The sequence below is a fragment of the Myotis lucifugus genome, unplaced genomic scaffold (genome assembly GCF_000147115.1).
Source record: "Myotis lucifugus unplaced genomic scaffold, Myoluc2.0 scaffold_28, whole genome shotgun sequence".
Taxonomy (NCBI): domain Eukaryota; kingdom Metazoa; phylum Chordata; class Mammalia; order Chiroptera; family Vespertilionidae; genus Myotis; species Myotis lucifugus.
In genome coordinates this window covers 8,644,883-8,667,318 of record NW_005871076.1, presented here as the reverse complement: position 1 = coordinate 8,667,318, position 22,436 = coordinate 8,644,883, and the positions used below count along the sequence as shown (strand labels likewise).

The window sequence follows — 22,436 nt, the reverse complement described above, 5'->3', positions numbered from 1 at the left end:
TTTTCTTTAGCTGTGCAGAAAGCTTGTTAGTTGATATAGTCTCATTTGTTTAATTTTTCTTTTGTTTCTCTTGCCCTAGGAGATGTATTGGCGAAAATTCTGCTATGAGAGATGTCTGAGATTTTACTGCCTATGTTTTCTTCTAGGATTTTTATGGTTTTGTGACTTATATTTAAGTCTTTTATCCATTTTTTAGTTTATTCTTATTTATGGTGTAAGTTGGTGGTCTAGTTTCATCTTTTTGCATGTACCTGTCCAATTTTCCCAACACTATTTATTGAAGAGACTGCCTTTACTCCATTGTATGTACTTGCCTCCTTTGTCAAATATGAATTGATCATATTGACATGAATCAAGTCCTGGGTTCTCTGTTCTGTTCCGTTGATCTATATGCCTGTTCTTGTGCCGGTAGCCAGGCTGTTTGGTTACAATGACTTTGTAGTATAATTTCATATCTGGTATTGTGATCCCTCTAACCTTGATCTTCTTTCTCAAGATTGCTGTGGCTATTTGAAGTCTTTTACGGTGCCATATAAATTTTTGGAATATTTGTTCCAAATCTGTGAAGTATGCTAATGGTATTTTAGTTGGGATTGAATTGAATTTATAGATGGATTTGGGTAGTGTGGACATTTTAATGAATTTTTTCCAATCCATGAACATGATATATGCTTCCACTTGTTTGTATCTTTCTCTATTTCTTTTCCAATGTCCTATAGTTTCCTGAATACAGGCCTTTTACCTCCTTGGTTTAATTTATTCCTAGGTATCTTATATTTTTAATATTTTTTATTGATTTCAGAGAGGAAGGGAGAGGCTAACTGTTTTATATGCTGATTTCAGGCCTCCCAGGAGGTACTTTTGTGCCAGTCAATGTCAGATGGCATCCAACTTTGGCTCTTGGTGTCCTGTTTGAAGCTTTAAGCCATCCACAGCCAGGTTCCTGGGATTGTGCTGTAACTTTCTTTTAGTTCATATAGCCTCTGGCGGAAGGACCAGATAGGGCTAGGCTTGGATGAATGCCAAGATGGGTGATGGGAGGTGAGCATTTGAGATCTGCTCAATCAGATGCTCGGGTGCTCATTGAACGGATGTTGAAGCACATACATGGGGCACAGTGTCAGTTACAAGGTTACAGTGCCCTGGGACACGCCACAGTGTGTGACTCCTGCCGTCTGGAAGTTAACCGATGGCAGGAAATACCAGTGAGAGCAAAATAGCAGCGATCAGGACAGAGCGTAACAGGGGTACAGCCTCGGCATGGGCTGGCGGCTCCCAGCTTCTTCTGAGTCCCTTTTTATATGTAAAATGGGGTCCAGCCCATAGAGCAGCAACCATCCTTTCCGTTTTTATGGGTTAAGAAAACACGTATGACAAGAAGCTACTGTGGGTTAGAATATTTAAGTACATATTTTTTTATTCTCCATAATAGCACCTACACGTGAGGAAAAAAATGGCCATAATGTATGTGTCAGATATTTGAGGGGTTCTCTCCATCTACGGTGCTCTCCGATTCTTGTGTCTGTTGAAATAACTCCATGTTTGCCACTTCCTTTTGAGAGCCCCATGGCCCTGACATATCTGAGCACAGGACATTTGGTAAACCCGCACGTCACTGACTGGGGACCAGCAGTGCCTCGTCTGTGGGTGGCCAATTTGTCAGGGATTTTCTATAGAAAGTGACCCCCTATGTGCTCACATACAGGGGTAGCCTGGTGGTGCTCTCCTTTCCAGAGAGTGGCCAGGCCTTTGTGTTGCTGAGGGCCAGGCCCTCTCTAAATCAGTGACCAGCCTTTGTGTTTCAGTGAGCTTTCCTATGTGCAGGGTGATGGTCCATTGAAGAAATTGAATGGCATTGTCTAAGAAAGGGAAAGAAATGGAACTTTCCCTGTGTGTATCTAATAAGGGCACGGTGGCTGCTGTGGTGTGGTCCTGGGTTCTGAGAAGAGGAGCAGTAGTGGCAGGTCTGTGGGAACCCTGACCTGTGTCTGGAAGGACTCCCAAGAGGTGCTTGCAGGGTCCTTTATGATTGGCCAAACCTGGAAGTCCCCACCCTCTGCAGAGTCTTCTTCAAAGGGACCTCCTGGCCAGGGAGGAGGCAGGCAAGGCACTGGCCACTGGTGCAGGGCAGTGAGGTCAGAGCCACATCTAGGGGGTGGGCCGCTCCAGACAAGGTGGGAGGGGTCTGGAGGAGGGTCTTTTAGAACTTTGTAGGCCCTCTTCCACTCCAAGGGGAAAATTAGGAGCAGAGTGGGAGCCAATTTCATTGACCTTGAACATCCTGCCAGTCTTGGTATAGAGCGCTTGAGTTGATCCTAACTGAATTTGGGCAAAACAAAGAAAAACACAGGCATTATGAGCGTTTGAGATATATAACCCATACCTATCATTGTGAAAGGTCATAGCTCTTGACTTAGAGAGCACAGCAAAAAATGGTCCAATAAGGAAGCACTCATGATAAGAAATGAGCAAAATTTGACTCATAATCTTATTCTCATTTTAGAGCAAAAAATTATAATTAGAGAAACAAAATACATTTCACCTCTTCAAAATAACAAAACCTAATGTGAATCCCTTCACATGCATGTGTACACCCCTCAGCCCAAGTCCTGACAGTTCAGGAACAACAGGCTGAGATCAGTGGTGCAGTGTGAGCTGAGTACAGCGGGGTGTGAGCTGAGTAACATCATTTCGTTCAACGTCATTTTATAACAACGATGAGAAAAATCAATTCCAGGCAGGAGCCACTGTCTGTATGGAGTTGCACATTCTTCCCATGCCTGCGTGGCTTTTCTCTGGGTCCTCAGGTTTCCTTGCACATCCCAATGGTAGGTGAATTGTCGTGTCTAAGTTGTTCCAGTCTGAGTGTGTGTGTGTGTGTGTGTGTGTGTGTGTGTGTGTGTCTGTCCAGTGTGGGTCATGCCACACCCTGAGCTGCTAGGAGAGGCTCTGGCCACCTGAAATCCTGAATTGGAATAAACGGGTTGGAAAATAATTCTTTTTCTTGTTTTCTATGAATCTTTCTTAAATGTGCATATAGCTCACATTTATTTCAATGTTTAATATTAGAAGTGTTTTGATTACTTATTTAGAAGTTTGAAGAAGTTTTTGTGACCGGAAACATGCTGTCGGAACTTAACTCTTGTTTATATCAATTAGCTTGTGGCAAAGTAGTTTCTTTACATATCATTTTGCTTAGAGTCACAGGAGCCTATCAATGGTGTTTTGTTTTTTAATTTTAATTTTTAATATTTTTATTGATTTCAGAGAAGAAGGGAGAGGGAGAGAGAGGTAGAAGCATCAATCATGAGAGAGAATCATTGATTGACTGCCTCCTGCATGTTCCCACTGGGGATCAAGCCTGCAAACCGGGCACATGCCCTGATCAGGAATCAAACTATGACCTCCTGGTTCATAGGTCAACGCTCAACCACTGAGCCATGCCGGCCGGGCTATCTATGGTGTTAAGTGAAGACACATGGCACTGGTTCAGCACCTGGCCTCCTTCCTCGGGGTCCTTGCAGGAATGACAGGGGAGGCCATGGAATTCAGTTGTGCATATTTCCAAGAACTGCTTGCCAGCAACCTCCCACGTCAGTTTTTAGGGATCAAAACTTGTTTTTCACAAACTAAAATTCGTCCACTGCTAGCGTTACCCAGAACTCTCACTCAGTGCTTTTCTATGTCTAGCTGTCAAGGCTCCCCGGTTTTACCTCTCAGGGCCACACCTCCCTGCCCCAGCCATAGAGCATCTTGTGTTCTGAGCAACTGATAGCAGTTTCTGCTTTGTGGCCCCAGATGAATCGTCCATACCACTACTGCTAATGCAGATGGGCCGGAACGACCATCGCCTAAAAGAAAGCTATGCTTCTCATTGAGTGACATGTGGATGGGCAGAGTTCTTTACCTTGAAAAGCGGGAGAGGGTAGGTAGATCTGGAATTTTTGCACTGCCTGAGTGGGCTGAAACCAAAATCGTTTAAGTATAAGATGTCATCTTCTCAGTAGGGTGTAGTGGCCCTTGTCAAAACTCTCCTTTTGTGCACTTAATAGCTATACCTTTAATTGAATGTAAAGTATACCTCAATTAAAAAACAAACTGCAAAACAAGCATAGGAGGCCAGAGAAGGCTCTTGAAAGTGATTACTCTTCATGGGACAAGAAGTGAGAATGGGGAGGAGGCTGGGCCAGGAACTCATAACCTCAACACAATAACAAGGAAACATCAAACAAACCCCAAATGAGGAAAGTTCTGTTTACAAGAAGGGGGGCAGTGAGTTCTCAAAAAAAATGTCAGTGTCATAAAGACAAAGAAAGGTTGTGGAAAGGCTCCAGATTAAAGGAAGCTAAAGATACACGATGACTAAATGCAACACCTGAGTAGACTGGATTCTGTGCTGGGGAAGGAGAGGGATGCTATAAAGGTCATTATGAGGTCAAATACAATGTGAACATAGATGGCATATTAGATATATTGTCAACGTAGGTTATGAAACCAATTAGATATATTGTCAACGTAGGTTATGAAACCAATAACTGCACTATGGTATGTAAGACAACACCCTATTCTTAGAAAATACATGAAGTATTTAAGGGTAAAGGGCATTTTGTATATAATTCACCCTAAAATGGTTCAGAATATAAAACTATATATGCATGCATATATAAAGAATTTCCTATTGCTTACCTTGGGGAAAACGAAAAGAAGTGCAGGTTTGGGTCTTGTTCACAAGGCTGGTTCAAGGTTTGGCAAGTGTTTTCCCAACATTGACACCTTCAGACAAGGAGGACCTTATCAGATTCTGCCCTTCAATCTGTAAGTCCTGAAACCCACATCATACCCATAGCTGACGTGTGAAACCTTGACCCCAGGTCAGGTCACTGTTGCCTGGAGACGAACAGCCCAGACAGGTTTAGGCACGGGGACAGTGGCAGCTGCTCAGTCATTGCATGAGCATGTTTGAGGGAGAAGGGGTGGGGGGAGGAGAGTGCGCAAACCATAAAATAAATGTTAACAACAGGCGAATCTGGATAGTGAATATTAAGGGTGTTCTTTATACAATTTTTTCTTTTTTGTTTTTTTTTTTCAAATTTGAAAATTTTTTTTCGAATAAAAAGTCTTTTGTTTTTTTAAACAACACTTGTTATTACATGGGGATGAGGGAGTCTGGTGGAGTCCCAAGGCCTTCGCAGTATCAACTTGTGCCCAGAAGGCACTGGCCGCCAGTTCAGGCTCGAGTCAGTATTCAGATGATGGTCATCACCATGATAATTTTACTGCTTTAATAGTCATCAGTGGATCATACTCAAGCAATAAAAGCTAGATTGCTTGTGTAACAAACCTGGGAGAACTGGGGAGGATTTCCTTATTGCTCACTCTGGAAAGAAAAGGAAAGTTCGGGTTCTCTATCCCCAGGGCCAGTTGGAGGTTGGGCAAATACTGTTTTCAACATCCATCCTCTGAATCAGCAGGATGTTATCAGGCGCGCTCCTTCAATCAGTAACTTCAGAAAGCCACCTCATTTCCATCGCTGATTCATTAAAACTCTTACTCAGATCACTGCACTTGGACTTGAGTGGCCAGGCAAAGTTTATGTCGGGACAATTACATCTAGTTTGTCTCCTGCCAAAATATCCCCGGATGACCCCAGCCGTGTTATGGTAGATTTGGGAGAGGAAGGGGTGTCCAGTGACGTCTCAGTGGGCTTTAAAAGACCACAGTGTCTGATCTTGCTCTGAGCTCAGAGGGCCCTGTGCCCCCCAAAAGTGGCCACTAAAAGTAACTCACTTCCTGTGGGATCGGCTGTAGAAGTGAGTGGGACTCAGTCTCCTGCCCACACTGCAGTTGTCTGAACGTGTGTGGCTGTGGGTGCTCGTCCCCACTCCCCACCCCACAAAAGGAAAATGCAGGATTCGTTTTTTCAAGCACATTTCCTAGGAAAATGGAAACCTCCTCCTTGACCTCTCTTACTCTGGGATGCGTGAAAGGACAGGTTGCACTTTACCCCCAAATCTCCAGTTTGGACCGCGGCACCATGGAGCCGAATGTCTTGTCCTGACCTTTCCTCTAATAAAGATGGAACTATTTGGGGAACTTGGAAGTTCAACTGTATAATGAAACTGATGTTCCTCTTTGCCAGATGTGGAAAATCAGAAATGGTGCATTCTGGGAGTTAAACCCTGGTGGCAAAATAGGCGTGGTGGCAAAATAGGCAAGCTTCCTTCCTAGGCATGTCATGGTAGTTCTTTAAAATGGGAACAAGATGAGACTAAGTCTGCTTTACCTGCATGGGGACAGGGAGGTCTCTCTGGCCATGAGTCAAAGCTGTGCTAAAGGGTCCGTAGCAGAGATGAACATCAGAGATGGAGCCGGGGAGCCGGTGGAAGGATTAAATCTGAGAGCTAGAGTCACTGCTTGGTGGCTACGCATACCCCTAGAAGAAGCTAGACATACAACCTGTGACCTGACCCTGGAAGTCAGACAAGGAGACAGCGGCCCTGTGCTCTGGACTTGGAGGGGCCAATGGCACCAGGGAGCACTGTCCAGCCCTCCAGCCGGCACAGCCTGCACCTGATGTGTGCCAGTCAACCTCGGTCTTAGTAATAACCTGTCGGCCATCTACTGCACCTCCACAATGTTCCTAGAACCGTGCTGAGAACTTTATAGTTACTGCCTTATTTATACTCACAAAAGTCTGTGCTCCTTTTCTTTTATGAACAAATATTTTTCAGCTTTATTGATAATTAATGTAAACATGGTGTGAGTTTAAGGTATACAATGTGATTTGATATATGTGTATAGTGCAAATGATTACCAAGTTTAGGTTAGTTAACACGCCCATCACCTCACACAGTTACCATTTTGTGGGTGTGTATATGGTGGGAACTTTTAAAATCTCTCTTAGCAACTTTCAATATACAATGCAGTATTGTATTCTGTATAAAGGGTACAATACTGTCTTCTTTATAAAGATAAGGAAACACAGGCTGGAAAGGGTGGCCTATCAAGGACCTAATATTTCTAAGTGGTGGGGCCAGGATTTGGAACTGGGTCCAAATCTCATGTACTTTTTTAGAAATATGCTTTTTATTGATTTTTTAGAAAAAGAGAGAAACACTGATCAGTTGCCTTCCATCCATGCCCCAACTTGGGATCAGACCACAACCTAGGTATGTGCCCTGACCAGGAATCAAACCCACAACCTTTTGGTGTACAGGACGAAGCTCCAACCAACTGAACCACTCGGCCAGGACTCGTGTACTTTTTTACCACAAGTACACACAAGCGCACACACACATGCACGCACACACACACATACACACGCATAATGTGCTGGATTTTCCAGTCTCTGATTCAAGAAAGAGCTTGGTATGCCTTCTCATAGTTGATCCTAGGCATTCTACAGTCACATCTGTTAGAGAGACATAGTGATGGTTGACCAGCAGCCCCTGAACATTCTAAGGCAACTGGTACTTTATCACCTGGATAGATTGTCTCCAATCTGGCTGCTCATGTTGGCAGGGCTCTCTGTTGGGATTCCAGAATCCTGGTTTGAGCTGCCAAGAAGGTTAGAGGTTTGGTAAAATCCAGTGGGCCACCTGAGAGGGAATCGTCAGTGGGCTGGGCTGGCTCTAGTGCCAGAGAATGGCCAGTCTCTTGCCCCCTGGGTCACTTGTTATCTTACCTGCCCTGTCTTTGCAGCCAGCCTCAGTTTGAAGAACAGGGCAGTGGCTCTCGGGGAGCAGCCAGCCTACCAGGGGCCTGTGCATTGCATTGCAACCATCGTGCGGACGGAGGGCCTGGCGGGGCTCTACCGGGGTGCCGGTGCCATGCTGCTGAGGGACGTCCCGGGCTATTGTCTCTACTTTGTCCCCTATGTGTTCCTGACCGACTGGATCACCCCTGAGGCCTGTGCAGACCCCAGCCCCTATGCTGTGTGGCTGGCAGGTGGCGTGGCAGGTAAGACAGCAGTGTTGATACCCGTCCCTGTGCTGGCCACCGCAGTGGGACAGCTGGGGGGCCTACCATGCTCTACTCATCCCTCATCCAACAATTCCATGTAAATACCTACTATGTGCCAGAGAAAGGACTAGGAATGCAGAATGGTCCTCCCTTTCTTCCATCTCCTCTCCACTGGACCTGTGGGGATGGCAAGTCCCTATTTGGGCTCATTGAACTTTCAGTCAGAAGATACATTTTGAGCACTTACTCTGTGTCAGGTGTTACTGAGCTTTTCAGAGGAAATTGGTTATTACGGTTCACCATATTTTAATATTGGCACACTATAAACCTCCCTCGTGTGGGGATTTCATTACCTCCAGAAGGTAGGAATCGGTCTCCCCATTTTTTAGGATGAGAAAGTTCAGATTCAGAGAAATTAAGTGCCAGCCCAAGGTCACACAGCCAGTGCAGACCTCAGCAGGGACTCCGCCTCAGAAAGATCCAAGAGCAAATCCCCACTTACTCGTTTCGTGACCATGGACCAGAACTTAACCTCCCTACTCAGAACTCACACTGCATCCCCCTGTCACGTAGGGTAGGTGTCCTTGCAGCGGTGTTTAAGGCCCTCTGTGACCGGGCTGCCTGTTACCCGTCTGCACTCATTCTCTGCTCCCGGGTCCGCTTGCTGGGCTCCAGCCCCACTGGTCTCTGTGCTGCGGGCTGCCCTGGCTCTTTCCCACCAAGGACCTCTGTGAGGTATATAGGCCACCAGGCACTTTGACAAGCCCCATTTTGGTCAAGAGAAGGTGTGGCAACCTGATTGGAGTGGGATTGAGAGGGTGGGATAAAGGAAATTGGAGAACCCAGCACCTGGGAGGGACTTGACTGTGCTCTACCAGGGCAGAGAGAAGTGCAGCATGGCTAGAGGGGCGTGGGGGTCAGGAGAGAATGCTTTTATTTATTTATTAAATGAATTGGGGTGACATTGGTCAATATTGAACATGGAGAATGCTTTGTAAGAGGCTGATAACATGGCCTTTGCTGCGGAGAGAAGAAAATTGTCTTTCCTCCTCATCATAATGAGCTGTGTGTGAAACTGCCAGCACATAACAAAGCCCAAACACCAGTGTTTTCCCTCACTCCCACTGCCCCCTCCGCCCCATTGCCTGAGGCTGGCCACTCCCTGTATGTGCTCAGGAAGCTGGCTGAGGACAAACAAAGCCCCACCTGCTCTCATTTCTGGTGAGAGCAGGTGTGCGTGGCCTGGCAGGCAACCTCCATCTGTAGTACCCTCGCCCTTGGGCTGAGGGACAGGGAGTGTGCCAGGGGGAGTGGCCTGTTATCCTGACCTGAGGCAGGAAAGAGAGGTGCAGAGGGCGCCCTGACACCGTGGCCACAGGGGCGGGAGGGAGGCCGGGATGAGCAGAGTTTGGGGCAGGAAAAGGCCTCTTTGGGGAGCCTCTTGGCAGCAATTACAAAACTTGCAAACCAGCTGCCCTGAACTTTGGCACAGGGTTTGTTTTTCTCTCCCCATCCAAGAATGTGCTAGTTTTTGTGTTTACACAATAACTCGGTGTTGTTTTCCCAGAGTCCCTGAAAGTCACAAAAGCGCCCAAACCGGGGCACCTGAGCATATCCAACCAGGATGAGCCAGGGCGTGAGGTCCTAAGACTTTTATTCCAAATACCTGGAAGAGATAAGAGCTTTTTAAAGACCTGCTCCTGCTTTTCTTTCCAATCCCCAGGCTGGCCAGTGCTTGTTTAGCTTCTGTGTGTTCAGGGTAGATCCTGCCTCTGGGGAGCTGTGAGCCCTCCTCCTCAGACTCAGCCTGGGCCTCCCCTGGCGCCTGGAAAGGTGCTGCAAGCACTGGTGAGCCTGTTCCTGTTTCTCCAATAAAAGCTGCTAAGAAAGGCTTCCGCCTACGAAGCTATGCGTCTGGCACTGCACTAAATGCCTCACATGCATCTGTTTATTTATCCTCATAGCAACCCCATGAAGACAGGTACTGCTGCCCCATTTTACAGATGACAAACCAAGGCCTGCAGGGTAGGATAATTCTGTGAAGTCCCACAGCACGTCTCAAGGGAGGCTCAGGAACAGCCCTTACGGGCCCGGCCCTGAACTTTTCCACTTCCCTCAGCAGCTGACTAAGCTTCTGAGTGGCAGGAAGCTGCAGGGTCCCCTCCAGACCCCAACCAGCCAGCCCCTGACTCCTGTTTGTCTCTCTCTTTACAGGAGCAATTTCTTGGGGGACAGCGACTCCTATGGATGTTGTGAAAAGTCGACTCCAGGCCGATGGGGTTTATTTAAACAAATACAAAGGTGTCCTGGACTGTATCTCCCAGAGTTACCAGAAGGACGGCCTTAAAGTAAGCCCACAGCAGTACTTGGAACGTTGGCACAAGTTTGTTTTTCTCTCCCATCCAAGAATGTGCTAGTTTTTGTGTTTACACAATAACCCAGCGGGTCAGTTCCGTTCCTAGAAGGCGGGTCACACGCTGGGGGGCATGTGAGAGTCTAGAGAAGGGAAACTGAGGTGCAGGTGGTTACCATTTATCAAGCACTCCAAGAGAAACTTGTCTCATCTGGTCCTTGCCCCGGGCTGGTGGAGGAGGTGGGTGTACACCCCACCTGACAGAGGTTCGAAGAGGACTAGGAACCCACCTGAGGTCAAACAGCTGCTGCATGGCAGAACCGGGACCCAGACCCACATCTGTGTGTCACCAACGCTTGCCTTCTTATTGAGATAGGATAGAGCAGTGGTTCTCAACCTTCTGGCCCTTTAAATACAGTTCCTCATGTTCTGACCCAACCATAAAATTACTTTCATTGCTACATCATAACTGTAATGTTGCTACTGTTATGAATCGTCATGTAAATATCTGATATGCAGGATGGTCTTAGGCGATCCCTGTGAAAGGGTCGTTCGACCGCCAAAGGGGTTGCGACCCACAGGTTGAGAACCGCTGGGCTAGAGGTCCTTCCATACTCATTGCTCAGAGCCTTCCCCTCCCCCGTCCAAGTGGGAAGTCCCAGAACCACCTCAGTTATCACGTCTCACAGGTTCCAGCTGCCGATCTGTCTTCAACTCCCCCGCCCACGCAAGTACAGACCCCATCCCCCCTGGTCTCAACTCTCGAGGCAGCCTCCAACCAGGCCTCATCTCCCTCCTCCTCGCTTCTCCTCCCTGCACCCAAGGGTCTTGTCCTAAACCCAAGCCCCTTCCTGCCTCTAAACTGTCCCAGAATGAAGACCAGACTTCCGCACCTGGCACCCAAGGTTATAAATAAATTCATCCCTGTCTATCTTGCCTCCCCTGACCCTCTGAGCACCCTCCAAAGAAACAGTCTTGTCTGCTCTCCCGCAAATAGGCCCCCGATTCTCTTGACATGCCTCTTAGAATCAGAAGATTTGAGTTCCAAGCTAAGCTTGGTTACTTGTGAGCTGGAGGAATCCACACAAGTTGCTTCACCTCTATGGGCCTCAGTTTCTCCAAGGATAACCATTCCTACCATGAACAACAGGGATATTTGTGGGTTAAATTAAATGGCGCATAAAAAAAGTGCTTAGCTTAATGCATCACACATAGAGAACATTTAGAAAAAGTTATTCATTTGTCATTGGCATTAGTGTTAGGGGTTTTATTAGTTTAAATGTTACTACTGATCTCTGGACTTTTTTTTTCATGTAGCTGCCTTGTCCCAAGCCCTCCAGTAGTTACTAATTGCCCACTCCAATGCATCCAAACTTTTATTTGTTTTGCTCCAATGGAGCACTGGAACTTCTCCTCTCAAAACCTGGACTTCCACAAAGGCCGTCTCATCTGTGGGAGACTGCCCGAGTCAGAATTCTCCAGGTGCTCGTGGACCATGGCCAACAGGGGCTGGAGCCAGGTCACAGGTCCTGCAGGCTCCACTGCCAGTACTGAGGTCTGTCTGCCTATTACCTGATGTACAAATGGGACCCACTGCTCTTGGGTCCCTTGGTGTATGGTGCTGAGTCCCTCGACTCCCACAGAGGCACTTCTGTTCATGGATGGATGCCGAATTTTTGTTGTTGAGGTGGGGACCAAGCAAGGAATGTCTTGTGCTGCTGCGATGCTGACATCACTCTCCCTATGCATTTTCCTTTATTGAGGTCTTAATTTCTTCACTGTCCAATGTCATTTCATTTCACCCTGAAGGACTCTGTTGAGCACTTCTTACAGAATGGGTCTAGTGGTAATGATCTCCCTCAGCTTTTGTTTATCTGGGAATGTTTTAATTTCTCCCTCACTCTTGTAGGATTGGATAGTGGTGCTGATATGGGATTCCCAACTGACTACTTTTTTTTCTTTTAGTGCTTTGAATATATTGTCCCATTGTCTTCTGGCCTCTAAAATTATCTTCCTGAGTATCCTTTGTCCAGTGAGTTGCTTCTCTCTTGCTGCTTTCAAGATTATTTCTTTGTCTTTAAAAAGTTTATTTGTGTCTTGGTATGGGTCTCTTTGAGTTCATCCTACTTGGAATTTATTGAGAGACTTTGATGTTTATATTCATGTCTTTCATCAGACTTAGGAAGTTTTCAGCTAGTATTACTTCAAATATTCTCTCTGCCCTTTTCTCTCTTCTCCTCTGGGACTCTCACAAAGCATATGTTGACTGGCTTCAGAATTTCCTACAGGTCCCTTAGTCTCTGTTCACTTTTCTTCAACCTTTTTCTTTTCTGTTCCTTGGCCTCAATACTTTTCATTGTCTTACGTTCAAGTTTGCTGATTCTTCTGTTTGTTAAAATATGCCTTTGAATCCTTTTAGTGAATTTTAAATTTCAGATATTGTACTTTTTAGTTCCAGAATTTCTGTTTGGTTTCTTTCTGAGTTTTTTGTTTCTTCACTGATATTTCAATTTCATTCATGTATCATTTTCTTGACTTTTTCCACATCTTCCTTCAGTTCTTCAAGCATCTATAAGACAGTTGTTTTAAAGTTTTTGTCAAGTAGTTCTGCTATCAGGTCTTTTTCAGGAACAGTTTCTGCTGATTTATTTATTTTTGAATGCCTTGTGATTTTTTTTTTTTTTTGGTTAAAAACTAGACTTCTGAATCTAATACAGTAATGAGGTAACTCTGGAAATCAGATTCTTCCCTTTTCCAAGGGCTTAGTGTTTGTTGTCATTGTCTCTGTTTATTGTTTTGTTTTTCTGGTTGCTGCAGGCTGTCTCTGTGCCCAGGATCAGGTGTGAATGCAGATCCTTCCGGGTCCTTTCTGAGCCGCAGCTTTCCCTGGGCACGTTCAGTCACTTTCTGATTTTCCCCAAACATGCAGTTGCTTTTGAATGTCCTAATCTTTAAGGGGAAAAAGAGAAAAATGAAGGGGGAAGGGCATTAGCCCTTTAAGTCCCCAGGAAGTCCCTTCAGCCAGAGGGGGAGGGGCTTGTATCAATGGAGGGTGGGTTGGGTGAAACAACAATGGTACCTCTCTGACTAGAAACAGCAATCAGTGATCAGAACCAGCTTCGATATTGGGGTGGGGGGGCTGGGTCCTTATTGCCTATCCTGGCTCCCACAAGCTGTGTGCAGGTGCTCCAAGAACAGTGCACAGCTTCCTGCCTCAGGGCTTGGGTGGAGGGTGGGTAGCTGCCACCGAGCTAAGAGTTGAAATTAATCACAATTTACTGTCCAAACCTTCAGTAAACTCCAGAATTCCAAAATCAGACAGATTCTGCTTGTACAATTGTTGTGTAGGTGGGGAGGCGGATTCCTGTGTTTCCTGCTCTGCCATCTTCCTAGAATTCTCACCTCAATTGTCTTTTCTTTTTTTGGCAGAAGCACAGTTTGTGATTCAAACAACAAGTACACATAAGAGAGATTCAAATGGGGATGTTCTGTTTTTATATGAGATATTTTTTTCTGTTATCTGAAATATTAATGTCACAATTCTAAAAATGCCTGTAGAGGCAAAATATATTGCTGATATTATTTTCTCCAGAAATTATGGTGCTCAGTAAAAAATAAAAAAAATAAAAAAAGTCCTTGAGGGCAACTAAGGCCAGATGATCAATTTTTAAATCTCAATTGCATTTGGTTTATAGTTATAGTCAGAGGTAGGTGGTAAGCAAAGATAGCCATAGTCAGCTTGATTAATCACCTCATTGACTGAGGTTAAGTTTTAAATTTTTTATTAGAAGGTTAAAAAAGGTTATGTATGAACATAGGATGTTTCAAAAGGTATAAGAAGATATATTGTCTAAATATCACTGTGGTTCCCAGTACTTTCTCAAAGGCAATTACTGTTATTTCGTGTGATGTATTCCAAAAATATTCCCAGCCTGTGCATGCATATATATGTGTATGGATATTTATGTATATTTGTATGTAAGTTTGCATATAAGTAACATAAATAACATATGGTAGCAAAAATTCCCACACAGTCCCGGGAGGTTGGGTTGTCTCACAGTCATATTCGTAGCAGTAGGAGGAACGCCTTTTCCCAGGCCTGAAGGATGGCTCCAGTCCCACTTGGCTTGGGCACTGCTTTGTGGAATACCCCCTCCAAAACACTTTTACTGCAGCTCACTGAGGGGTGTACAAAGCCCTAAGCTGTTTCCACTTTCCCCTGGGAGAAGAACTCAGTGGTAAGAGAGAATTGGAAAGCAGTAAAATAATGATGGCAGTGTTCAATGTTAGTAGCCCTTTTCGTAACTCTCTTAATGATTAGCGGTAAAGCAGCCTTCATGATGGGGGTTAGAAGTCCATGGTTCAGGGCATTACCAAGTTTTGGATCCATCTTCTGCCTGCTGTGAGGATCGCTGTGGGCCACATGGGCCATGGCTCATACTTGGAGAGCTGTCATCTGAAATAGGATGCGGGAGGAGTGACTTGGTGTCCTTGTGAAGGGATCTGGGACAGTAGGACAAGAGTGGTTAACTCTAAGGGGAGACAGAGAGGAGCATTTGTAGTAGAAAGCTTCCTGAAGCACCAGGGTTGGTTGCTCTTTGGGTCTGCAATGTGGAGGGTCTGGAACCTTCTCTCCACTCCAGGAATCCCCCACTATCACATCACACTGGGACTCTTTCAGCTCAGAAACCATTCTTCTGGTATCAACGAGTCCTTCCTTCCTTCCTTCCTTCCTTCCTTCCTTCCTTCCTTCCTTCCTTCCTTCCTTCCTCTCATCCATCCATTGATTCATTTAATAGATCTGTAGAGCAGCGATCGGCAACCGGTGGTCCACAGACCACTGGTGGTCCGTGAGGTCCGAAAGGTTGGTGACTGCTGCTATAGAGGATCCTCTAGGCCAAGCACAGTGCAGGTGCTGGGGATTCAGAGATGAGCCACACACACAGCCCTGCTCCCACTGCCCTTACTGGGATTATTAATGAGAGGATGGGCAGTTGGCAGGGGTGTGGGAAGTGCTGTGATAGCAGAGAGATGAGTGCACAGAAGGCAGGGGACCATAGTCCAGCACGGGGTGGCCTGGGAGGACTACTAGAGGGCGCAGCCAGATTTGGGAGCATTCCAGCAGAGGCCCAGTGGTGAAGAGAGTTGGTCCCTTAGGAGGAAGGACAGGCTTTTAGACTGCCCAGAGTGACAGGTGTGAGGTGTAAGAGGCAGTCCAGGGAAAGAGCAGGAACAGAGGGTGTGGGCCCTGACAGGCCAGGGAAGGGTGTGCACTTGACCTTGGGCAGTGGGGAGCCATTGAGGCTTCATGAGGAACAACTCAGCCCGGTGTTTTTTGTGTTCTGAGAGCTGCAGTAAAAGCCAGAAGGTGTGTGTTTTGTTAGCCACCTTTCGGCCTCGCAGAGCAGAGGCAGAGTGGCTGCAGCTGTTGGAGGGGGGAGTGTCTGTCTGTCTGTCTGTCTGTCTGAAGTGGCCTAGGGCTCCTGCAGGGCCCAGTGCTATGGGACAGGAGGATCTGCCTGGCCTGCCTTGCAGGGGAGCCTCTGGGGCACCTCGCATGGAATTTCCCTCCAGAGCCTGACCCGGTTCCTGGCTGTTATTCAGTCACTCTGGGTGTGCCTGTGGAATTCCAGAAAGGTTAGACATGAGAAAGGAGAGCTAATGTCGTGAGGATCCCACTTGCCCGCTACCTGAATTGCTCCGGGGTTTGGAGGAGCCACCTGCTCACCTCTTGGATCCTGTCCATCAGCTCCCTTCCCCGAGGCCCAGGCTTCCCAAGTCCACAAGCCCTCTCTCCCCTTCCCATCCAGCTGCATCTCCCAGGCTGCCACAGAGTGGCAAGACGCAGGCACCGCTCCTGAAGGAAGGTCCCCTGACGTCCTGTCAGTGGCCTGCACCTAACCTGCCACCACAGTGCCCGACTACTAAGCAAGCAGGGAATGCAAAGGGCTGGATTTCCACTTTCTTAAAATTACAATACCAGCCCTAATTCATAAACGTAGTAAATCATACAGGAGTCAGGTGACAGAGTTGCATCTTATGCCTGACAGTTACCGGGTCATTTATGCTTGGATAGGAATTTGCCTTTAGATGTTTTGTCCAGGGAGGACATTTAAGGATAGTTCCTCTCCATCCCACTGCTCACCAAAGCCCTTATCTATTCTCACCACGTTCTACATGATGTTGTAATTATTCCTGAGTGGGGCTTGGCTCCTTTAGTAGGTTATAAACTTTCCGAGGGCTGGAACTAGGTCACATCGATTAGTGTCTTCTTGCACCAGGCAAGAGGATTCAGGGAGGAAGGAAAGCACCTTATCGCATTCCCTGGGATGGAAGGCAAACATAGTCTTCTTGTATTAAGGCCAAGGCTAGCGGCTCATCAACAGGCCACCACCCTGAGGCACTCACACTAATGATCGAGGTTGGGTGCCACTCTGTCCAAAGCGATGCCTTTAGGTAACAAGGATAGTGATGTGCTAGTCAACACTGTGTCCGTGCTCCACAGCGTCATCTCATTTATTCCCTCAACAGCTGTATTAGGTCAATGGCATGATCACCCCCGTTTTACAGTTGGAAATTTTGAGATTCCAGAGGCTGCCACTTGCCCAAATAGCACAGCTACTAAATGGCACAGCTGTGCCTCAACTCTGTGTCTGCCCTCTTCACACGGCCTGAGTTCTCCCCACTGGTCCCTGGGGATGTCCCAGGAAGCACCTGTCACCGTATTGGTTGGGGCTGGTGCTCTGTCCACCACTGCAAAGAGGAGGGGGGAGTTCTGACTTCCAGATTCCTGAAAATCATGTGTGCACACGCATGTGTGTGCATGTGTGTAAGTGTGTGCTCACAAGAGAAAGAAGCCATTAAGCAAGGAGATGTGGGTGTTCACAGGACTCAACAGTTTTGTCACAGTGCATGTGGGCCAGGCCTGGCAGGAGAAGTGCCATCCGGCATGACCTGGGTCAGGGCAGGGCATGGCTGGGCATTCCAGGCAGCCTTTGCCTGCACAGGTCCTTCTGGCTCTGCAGGGCCCAGCCTGAGACGGGCCTGAGCAGGCATCACCACCAGCCCGCTCCCTGCCCTCCGGTGTGGCCCTGCAGAGGTGCGGTCAGTCCCCTGTGATAATGCCGTCCCCTGTCACAGGTGTTTTTCAGAGGCATCACGGTGAATGCTGTGCGGGGCTTCCCCATGAGCGCAGCCATGTTCCTGGGGTACGAGCTCTCGCTGCGGGCCATCAGAGGGAACTACCCGGTGACCAGCCCCTGAGTGCCAGGTCAGTCGCACCTCCCAGAGCTTGAAACTCTCTTCTTAGCCATGAAAATGTCTCCCTGCATTGGTTTCCTATCTAATCTGTGTTGATCCTGGGGCTCGGATCGCCACCCTTCTTGTCATCGAAAGCCCTTCTCAAATGCCTGCCTGTGACTGGTGGTGAGCTGGGTGGGCACACAACTGACCTCTGTATAGGAAGCGCATGTATCTGTTTTCCCACTCAGCAGCATCCATGGCCCTTGGAGAGAGGTTTCACTGTACAAGTTAATGACCCAGGCTCAGAAGTGAGGACTCAAACCAGGGTACCCACCCCTGTCACACAGGCACCATCTTCCCACCTTCCAACTGAGCTAAGTGCCTGAGTCTGAGAGCCACCGCCAGGCTCCCAGAACTCTAGGGAACAGCCTCTGCCCCATTTCCTCCCCCCCACCCTGTCCTTCTCACTTCCTCATCGCAGAAAGAGCACTGGCCCAAATCATCTACAAACAGAAATCTGAGTAAGAGACTCCCTTGCTCAAATGCCTTCAATGGCTCCCCATTACCCACTAGGTAAAGCATCAGTCCTTAACCACCTCATCCTCACCACCATCCTAAGTATACCATCCTCACTCTCATTTCTGTGACTTTGCAATGCTGCCCCTGCCTGGCATGCTGTCCCCAAGCTGTTTTCACACCTTTCCCATTGCCCTTGGCTTCACACCTTTCCCATTGTCCTTGGCTTCCTCAACTCTTTGTCATCCAGGCCTTGGTCTCAAAGTCTCCTCCTCCAGGAAGCCTGCCCTGATGCCTCAGCCAGGCGTTGTGCCTGCTGTAGGCTCCCTCCCACAACCCCTGCTCAGCCCCTACCACATCCCCCTGCATGTAACTGCCTGATGATTTCCCAGCCAGCGTGGAAGTCCCAGGAGAACTGTGACTACTATTTCACCTCGATGGCCTGTGCCTCCTCACAGAGTTTGACACATGAATGGCCACTCACAAATATCACCAAGTGGCTGGATGATCAACTTCCATATCTTCTCAGTTCTTTCTCTTCTTTTCCTCTCTTGTTTCTTCTCCCCTGCCCCAAACCGGTCCCTTGCAGAGCTCAGAGACAAAGTGGAGGAAGTCGCTGAATTTTCTAGTTACCCAGAAACCAATGTGCGTTGGCTGTGGTGACCGCACATTCTCTCAGGAAGGATGGTCTTCATCAGGAAGGTCTTAGCAAACCTCCCTGCACCCTCCCCTGAGGAAGCTGAGCCCTGTGGGACGCCTGGACAGGCCAGGGGGAGGGCAGGGCAGAGTAAGAGCTGGCTAGAGGAAGCCAGGGATAGCCCTAGACACGGCTTTAAAGCAAATGCTTTTAGCTCTTTAAAGCACCCACATTCACAGCTTCCCTGGCTTTCTGCCCTCTCTTATAAAAGGCAGAGGGAAGCAATGCATTTTGCATAATTAAACATCTTGGGTGACAAGTTACTGTACTAGGGTTATGTCCAAGGCAGGGAAGGGAGGCCTGGTTCTTAAAGCTGTGCTCAGATATTAGCCATTCCCCCTTTTAAAAAAATTTATAATAAAATCAATGCATTTTATTCTAGAAAACTAGGGGGGAAAGAAGTAAACTGAAAGAACAGCAACAAAAACCCTATAATTCCAAGACCTTTCTATTATTTTCTAAGTGTTTTTTATGTGTTCCCCCAAAAAGGGATCCTACTTCCCACAATGTTTTATAATCTCTCCTGTTTAATAGTCCAGGACCGTTTTCCCATGTCCTTAAATCTTCAGCCGCAAGGTGGTTTAATGCCAAGGCCTGGCCGCTCCCAGAGTGGCTGGACGCTTGCCGGAGCTGTCGCCATCTGTCACTTGTGACCACCCTGGTGACTGGCTACTTCAGGAGGAAGGAAGAAGTTTCTAGTATGCCAAACCCTGATTGTTTTAGACTTGGCCATTCAGGACAGTGACCCCCCCCCCCCCCCCCCACAAACACACCCTGACTGGAAAAAATTCTTCCTGAAAGTGCTCTGACCATACAAGGGCACAGATGTCAGCTGGGGTGGGAGGGGGCTGGGACACCCAGCAGGAATTGGGGAGGGGGTTTCCAGTGACTTTTCTGGAGCCTCATCTTAAACAAGCCTCCTGCTCTGACCCAAGAACACAAAGGCCCTCTAACAGATCTTGGATTTGAACTTACCCTCCTGCTCTGAGATCTCGGGCCAGTCATGGTTCAGGCCAGGGTAGTTATCCACGCTTTGACCACATGGAAACCAGTGCCTCCCTCATGGTCTAAACTGACGACAGTGAGATGATGTCATTAGAGACCTAGGGAAGTGGTGGGATGGTGACGATCTCAAAAGTGCCGAGTGCAGGCAGTGGGAATCCCTGGAATTGTCTTCAAGTGCCTGCAGGACACAGCCAGCTCCAGTCAGCTCCAGCCTCCACCTAACAGCCAGACACAGAGCGCTCCCCGGCTCCCACACTTCCTTTTCACCCACCTGCTCAGGTAGTTCTCTCCAGGTCAACACAAGAGTGACCCACGGACTGTTTGTACCCAAGTGAATGCAGCACGAGGTGGTCGTTTCATGATGTGGCTTTATCTGTTCGTACGGAGAAACCTGAGTCAGACTTCGCGAGGGAGATGACCTTTGGTGATAGAAAGGGGGCCCAGCCACTGGTCAGCGGTCAGTTCTTGGGCTTGTCTGAGGCCTGTGGATCCAGGGCACCACTCCTACCTGTCCACCTGTACCCCCACATCCAGAACCTTCCAGAAATAATGCTGTTCTGCCCCTGCCATGACTTTCGTGCTCCAAACCTCATTGGTCTACTTTCGATGTCAGGAAATTCATTTTCAAGGGAAGTAGATACAGTCTCCCTCCCACCCATTTTTTTGAAAATATGCAAATGTAGTGGAACCTTGGTTCTCGAACTTGATTCATTCTGGAAGGCTGTTTGAAAACCGAATCTTCCCCCCCCCCCCCACTAGAAATCATGTAAATTGAATTAATTCATTCCAGACCCCCAAATGATTCCGTTTTACTACTAATCTTTCTTTCTTTAACAATTTTATTTTATTGTTGACAGTATTACAGATGTCTCCCAATTTTTCTCCCCTTAACCCCCCTCCCAGCCCCTACCCCACCCCAGACCTTCACCACACTATTGTCTGTGTTCATTGGTTATGCATATATGTATATGAGTCCTTTAGTTAATCTCTTCCTGTCTCCTCCTGCCCTTTCTCAACCCCCCCCCCCCCCAGGGATGTCAATCTGTTCTATACCTCCATGTTTCTGGATCTATTTTGTTCATCAGTTTATTATGTTCATTAGATTTCACTTATAGGTGAGATCATGTCTTTCTCTGACTAGCTTATTTCACTCATCATAATACTCTCAATATATAATACTTATATACAGTACATGCCTAATGTACTGTTTATCTATAAACACTTTAAAACAAAAAGGACATGAAATGTAAATGAAAATGTAACAAAAAGGAAATGAAATGTACAGTAAAAAATGAAAATTTAATAATTAATAATAAGCAGCAATAAGAACAAAAACACACAAATATTCACAGCACAATTTCCTGAGATGTTATCAACATGCACTTCAGCAATAAACTGACTCATACTCACGCATTCTCTCCTTTGTTAGTCGCCTGAGAAATGTTTGACTGATCATACAGGTATCAGCATGAGAGGGCTGTCAGGTTGAGAAGCGAACTGTTGAAGATGGGAGATGTTCGTTCAAGAACCGAGGTTTGACTGTAACCCAGACAACCTCATAGGCTTCCACCAGCCTGTTCTCATGGTGATACTTTGCCAGTTGTTGCTTCGCCCAAGCAGCTCTAAGTGGGTTGTTTGACTGCTAGATCTTGCTGACTGATTGTATGAAAGCCTTACCTTTCCTCCTTTTTCCCCAGGGCTAGGGCTGGCGTCATGGACCAGGGCCCCATTCCCTGCAGGGCGAGGCCTCTCCAGAACCTGCTCACCTCCAAACCCCTTCTTTCGGATCGCAAGCACTCTGCTCCTCCCCTCCCAGCTGGACCATTGATAAACCGCCACCTATTTTTTATCTGCACTGGCACCTGGCAAAAAGTGGGGCCAAATAGACCTGCTTCCCACGACTGCTGTAAACTCACTGGGAATTCGCAGAGGAGCTGGAGTTGTCTCTAAGTTTCCAAATAAAAACAATGAAAACTTCTTCAGGTCATTTCTGTATCGGATGCTTCTGCCTGGCTTCCAAGAGACACAGGCCACCCTCACTCTTCCCCCTGTTTAGACCCCTGTAGATGTCACCAGAGAAGAGGCCATTCCACGCAGGTGAGAAGTCTCTCTTCCCTTTTCCCAGCTGCCTCAGGTGGGCAGGGAGGGCGCGGCGGGTGAACGGGCAACGGAGTGAGAGGAAGCCCTGTAGGCGCTCTACCCCCCTCGGCCAGCGGTACGTGCTGGTCACGCTCCAGAGGCGGGGGCGCTGAGTGCGGGTGGGGTAGGCATTCTCTGGGCCTTATTTTCACATGGAGAACAAAATGAAGCAAAATAAAATACTTTGTCCACAGCCCGGTTTCCAGAATGATGTCATGATTCTACCTTGTGTTTCTCACTCGAGCCATGTGGGGAGGCCATTGCTCGTGTCCGTGATGTCACTCCCACTCTTCGTGCCTACAACAGGCAGGGAGCCTCTCCTGTGGAGCCGGATGCAGCTTCAGAGTCCTCCTCAACACAGTGCCCTGAGCAGCCACCAGCCAGTCAGAAGTGACATACAAAGGAATCTAGTTGCCATTCCTGGCTTAAAACCTGGTGGTGAAAATATCCTTAGATTTCTTTTCTCCCTCCCAGCCCCCTGTGATTTCCCCACCCCCTTCCACCGCCCTTGAGTGACTCAGA

The 22,436-nt window shown here is 47.5% G+C and overlaps 1 protein-coding gene across 6 annotated transcripts in view; it reads left to right on the top strand.

The window, feature by feature from the left end:
• The window catches only part of SLC25A48 (solute carrier family 25 member 48), a 41,363-nt gene extending 19,601 nt beyond the window's left edge, over nucleotides 1–21,762 (top strand). For 3 of the 6 annotated variants that reach the window (XM_023752146.1, XM_023752145.1, XM_023752147.1), the window contains 4 exons: nucleotides 7,702–7,959; nucleotides 10,177–10,310; nucleotides 17,467–17,585; nucleotides 21,473–21,762. In XM_023752146.1, coding sequence (XP_023607914.1) covers nucleotides 7,702–7,959; nucleotides 10,177–10,310; nucleotides 17,467–17,585; nucleotides 21,473–21,725 — 764 coding nt within the window. In that variant the 3' untranslated portion in view covers nucleotides 21,726–21,762. Of the gene's footprint in view, nucleotides 1–7,701; nucleotides 7,960–10,176; nucleotides 10,311–17,455; nucleotides 17,586–21,472 lie in introns of all 6 variants that reach the window. The other 3 variants (XM_006086563.3, XM_006086562.3, XM_014453891.2) reach the window with 2 other exon arrangements.
• Nucleotides 21,763–22,436: the final 674 nt, after the last annotated feature.